The sequence below is a fragment of the Branchiostoma floridae genome, chromosome 7 (assembly GCF_000003815.2).
Source record: "Branchiostoma floridae strain S238N-H82 chromosome 7, Bfl_VNyyK, whole genome shotgun sequence".
Taxonomy (NCBI): Eukaryota; Metazoa; Chordata; class Leptocardii; order Amphioxiformes; family Branchiostomatidae; genus Branchiostoma; species Branchiostoma floridae.
Window position 1 is genome coordinate 12695535 of NC_049985.1, and position 4846 is coordinate 12700380.

At 38.5% G+C, this 4846-nt stretch overlaps 2 protein-coding genes across 3 annotated transcripts in view; one reads left to right on the forward strand and one right to left on the reverse strand.

Moving 5' to 3' along the window:
- Positions 1-752, reverse strand: part of LOC118419048 (acylglycerol kinase, mitochondrial-like) — a 3044-nt gene extending 2292 nt beyond the window's left edge. The window contains exons 1-2 of the mRNA XM_035825280.1: positions 591-752; positions 268-307 (exon numbers count right to left, since the gene is read on the reverse strand). Of these exons, the coding sequence (XP_035681173.1) occupies positions 268-307; positions 591-691 (141 nt within the window). The 5' untranslated portion in view covers positions 692-752. The remainder of the gene's footprint in view (positions 1-267; positions 308-590) is intronic.
- A 174-nt stretch (positions 753-926) lies between these two features.
- LOC118419047 (syntaxin-binding protein 4-like) overlaps positions 927-4846 on the forward strand; it is a 30410-nt gene continuing 26490 nt past the window's right edge. Inside the window, exons 1-3 of one of the 2 annotated variants that reach the window (XM_035825279.1) lie at positions 927-1164; positions 2203-2367; positions 2812-2907. In XM_035825279.1, the coding sequence (XP_035681172.1) occupies positions 2214-2367; positions 2812-2907 (250 nt within the window). In that variant the 5' untranslated portion in view covers positions 927-1164; positions 2203-2213. The remainder of the gene's footprint in view (positions 1165-2202; positions 2368-2811; positions 2908-4846) is intronic. The other variant, XM_035825278.1, reaches the window with a different exon arrangement.

Sequence of the window (4846 nt, forward strand, 5' to 3'; positions counted from 1 at the left end):
GGTATCTCCACGGAACCGATACGCAAATACTTTTTAGTCCAATACGTTCCCCCCCCGACTAGAAACAAAAACATCCTGTATATTATATTACAATTAAATAAGTTTTTCGTTTCTAGTCGCCCCGGCTATGGAATGTTTAACTTAGGATGACTGAAGTAACAATGATAAAGTCATGCAAATTATTTGCATCATCATTAATCAATAAACCTCCCTGCTTTAATGGAGTGTGAAAAACATTATCACGTAGTACATATACGCAACACCCACCTGTGCTATGTCACAAAATTCTCTTCTGACAAGGTTTTCTCTGGAAAAAAAACAACACAGGGAGAGTTCCTTTAAAATAACATACACTTTTGAATGAATACAACCTCAAGGAATAAGTATAATTTAAAGGTACAGAATACTGACAAAGGCCATTGCTATGGTTGTTATAAATTAGTAAATCAACTCATATTTACATCAATCAACAACAACAAATTTGCACATGGCAAGATGCCCCCCTCCCCCAATCCTTTCCAGTGCGGTATATTTGACGTGAATTCAACCCTACACTTTCACAGTTCACACATATTTGACATGTGTCTTACTGATGTTGGTTGTTCAGATATCTCCCTAAAAACGCGACGGCAACTCCTCCAAATGTCAGTTTCTTCCAGTGATTTCTGTAAAACCTCCACACGGCCGCCATGATGACCTCTAGTGACCCGGACGTGTCTAGACTAGACCACTAGGGTGAAACTAGTAGGGAGAGTAGAAAAGACATCTCATCATAGATATTTCACTAAAAATGCATCAACATCAAATAACCCACAATACAAGGGAAAAAAGCTACGAAATTTTTAATATTTGTAATTATTTTAAACATTCAATCTTTCATTTACATGATCAAATAACGAACTTATTTCATCCCCTCCTTTGAAAATGCAGTCTTCCAGGGCGGTGAGGGATGCCGGGAACTTACGCTAACATGGCGGAATTTTGTAATCTGAGACGCGGCCGTATCTAAACTTTTAAACATATTCTCGTCTGGTCGCGATTTTCCCACACCTTTACAACTGCAAGAGGTCGTCGTGAGACCAGGGTGGCTAACGGGACAGGTTCGATGCCCAGGAAAGGCCTGTGTTTTTAACGATTCCCCTCGGAGTGAGTGCTATATTTCAGGTGAGATTTGGACCCCCACCGTTTTGAGTTTTGACTATCCGGTAGCGTTGTTTTCTTGACTCACGCAACCATGTTTACATTCTCCAAGTAGATATTTAAGTTTGTTTGACGAGGGTGTAACACATAGGAACTAATTTATCTGATTGTAGACACCTTGCACACATCTCGTAGTTTATAATGTTGCAATTTCAACACCTTTTCGTTGATGATTCAACGTCCATTTGTCGAATCACTTTCCAATGCTAATGACGTTTGTCATCTGTGCGTAGTTCTGACACCCTAGGGAACCACCTCACTGTTAGAAAATCACCATAAATCTATGAATTAATATACAAGTCCAAGTGCGGTAGACACGTGTTTCCATCACTTTCCAGTTTCCACTGCGATGTATCCTGGTCTGGCCTTGGTGCTAGCAAGGAGGTTGAAAGAGGGCTAGAAAGCTTTTTTTCAAGATAGCTTTTCCCAAGATCAATTTTAGTGAGTGACTCAGGATTACTTGAGTTTTTAACCAAATGGGTGTAAAAGATTGACAAATTGACTTTTACAAATTGCTAAATCATGTTTTATAGAGACTAATAGGAAAATTTATGTCGACTGGAATGACATACGTGCCTCTGGAGTCCTTTGGGAAATGGATGGAACAATGAGCTTGTCATACTGATGAGAGTCAAGGTCTCGTCTTGATGCAGACATCCCTAGAGACAGTTCACTGCTGTATTCAATTACACCATTTTTTACATTATAAACAATCATTAGTTTACAGTTGGTCACAGTCTTACACACTTCACAACAGTGACCATGATTTTTATAGGAGAAGGGTGAAGAAGTACAGTTAAGCATCTTTTTAGTTATCAATACAGCAGTAAGATCATGGATGTAAAAGACGGATCTGATGCAACTCAGATAAACAGCAGTGCACGATGATAGATTAAAGTTGCATGTATGAGAAAGATACAAAGACAATTTTTGTACATGAAATGTTTTCACAACCACCAAACTTGTCTATATTTGCTATTAACAGCCAACATTCCATTCCAGATTATGTCACCATGGCAACATCAACCATCACGATGACAGAGGAGACCACCGACACCCACACCAGTGGGGAGGGGTCGCTGCCTTTCTCAGGCAGTAGGAGTGGGGACAGTTCACCCAGGAGAAACACCTTCAAGGTTGGCTTCAACAACTGTCAGAATGGGCTAGGTAAGGAGACTAAAGTAACTTTTCTTAACTATCTTTCTGCTTCCCAACTCTAACCAGTAGAGAATGGTGCCAAAACTATTTTGTCTGTCAAATTCCCACTAGAGGATGCGACTGCTAAATGACCACTCAACAACCATTGACATGTTGCTTAAAAGTCAACAAAGTTCATAAAGAAAGTACAAATTTGTTTTACAATTTTGGATGTTTTGTTGTCTTTTACAGCAACTTTAGATCATCATGCATCTGATCAATTCAAATCCTAATTGTGAAATCAAGAGCTGCACAATCCTATTTTGGTCAATCAACTGTCGCTCAGCAATCGCTGTCTAGTGACTCAGAAGATAAATGATAGTACCAGTACAGTTATCTTTGTTTTATGACCATGTAATGACAAGGTGTGAAGTGGTAATACTGAGCTGTTTTATTGTTTGACTGTTGCTGCAGGAATTAAGATTGCTGGGGGTAGGAGTGCAAGAACAGGAGAAGAGCGTGGAGTTTTTGTTAAGAAAGTTTTACTGGGAGGACTGGCAGCTCAAGAAGGTAAATACAAATTGATTGATAATTTATTGAGTCTTAGCTGTCAATGATTAGTTTCCAATGTTCCGTCTTATGTTGCCATCACAAAATACACATACTTTGACACCATGAGAAAGCTGTAGAATGCATAGTAGGTTTTACTAGTGCTCTGACTGTAGCTTCCATGCAGTTTGCACTTGCGGAAGAAAGAAGTTTGCCTTAGAAAGAACAGGGCAAAGTCCTTTCCACAGCAAACCCCCTTCCCCGGCAAACTCCCTTTCCCGAGAACCTAGCCAACGTTGAAAATCCCAAACCCCCTCCCTAAAATGAAAACCAGCCTCGTTCAAAGACTGCAACAGAGGCTAAGTACTCTAGACCTTTTTCATTGCTTTTCTCCCATGGGTATTGTCTGGTAACAGATTAAGGCCACTTCAAGTGATGTAAAGAAGTCCACTATAATCTATAGTACTCATGGACTGATTCCTCGCTGAGTGTCAAGTGACTTGTAACGTGATCTGCAGGAATGACATTGAAGAGAAGTAAGCATGACGGCCCTTTACACTACATCACTTTAGACATGGAATACCAGCAGCATACCATGCACTAAACCACTGTTAGTAATTGTCAAGTACATCAATGGCAGGACTGTGAAAGTATTGTTAATGCATAGAGGGTGTTGTATGGAAAGTAAGCCAGGGTCTTAAACAATATACCTGCACAGCTTTCCATTTTAAAGCTTTTGAAAATATATTTACAACTGAAACTGACATATTTAAAGAATGAAAAAAAAGATATAGGTATGTACATGTTTAAATACAGAATCAGAGCCAGGAAAAATTTAGTTTATTTCCCCAGTTTGATCCATACAAACTATCTGAAATTGTATTAAGACATGCAGAGGGAAGTTACCAATGTAAAGGTGTTTTGCCCAGCTTGTTCTGTTTCAATTATCCTCGCCTATAATGGCTATTGGCGTTGTTCCAACAAAGGACTCTTTGCATTATTAATGAGGAGAGAAAGGAGATAGACGGATGGAACCAGGAAAGGTTGATCCTTTACCTGATGAGAAGAAAAAAATAAATGTCAAACAATGTGTGAAGAATAAATCATGTGGTTTAGTGGCTACAAAGTGTTATATGGGCCATGGATTCAGTATCAATTATAACACTTGTAAAACAAACTTGCAGGTAAATACATGTAGGTGGTATGTTTTGATTTGGTTTGCACTTGTACTGTTTTCAAGATTTTTGTCTTGCCTGTGTTTCACACAGAACACACATTTATCTCTGTAGTGTGTGTAGTTGATGGTGTATTGATACGGTCAAGCATTCTATTTCTAGTAATAATAGAAGTGAGAATCTGATTGTCAACAATGGCAACCAGTGCCAACCACATAAGACTAACACTGTTATTGATAAAAGTAGACAGCTCGAGGACGCATGTATTGTGTAGGTCAGCTTCAGGTATAAAGGTTTGCATTTACAAGGTTACTGTGTTTAAGAGATATGTTTTGACACTGATCAGTGAAAAGAATAGGTGTCGGTCAGAATTTAAGACTTTTTAGACTTTAAAGGATTTAAGGCTAAGTAAATATTTACCAATTTAAGGTAACAAATATTATGAGTGGTGATGGATTAAAGTCTGGTAAATGATTAATAGTAAAGGATGTTTTAAAATGTATTTTGCTTGTTGGAATGTATTTGATGTATCCTATTAGCAATTTTAAAGTTATCATGACCCCTAGAAATATATAGGCAGTAAAATCTGACAACTTCACACACAATCCCAGCCACCTCCCACAGCAAACAGTCAAGTTCTGTATTTCCATGTCACGACTGTCAATAGTGTTGTTTTAACACCTGTTTGTAGAATGTGGGTCGTACATTGGGTGAAATATCAGGTCGGAAAGGGTCAAGGATCTTCCAGTGTTGTTGATTGCTTGTAATACTAGATTTTCATGCCT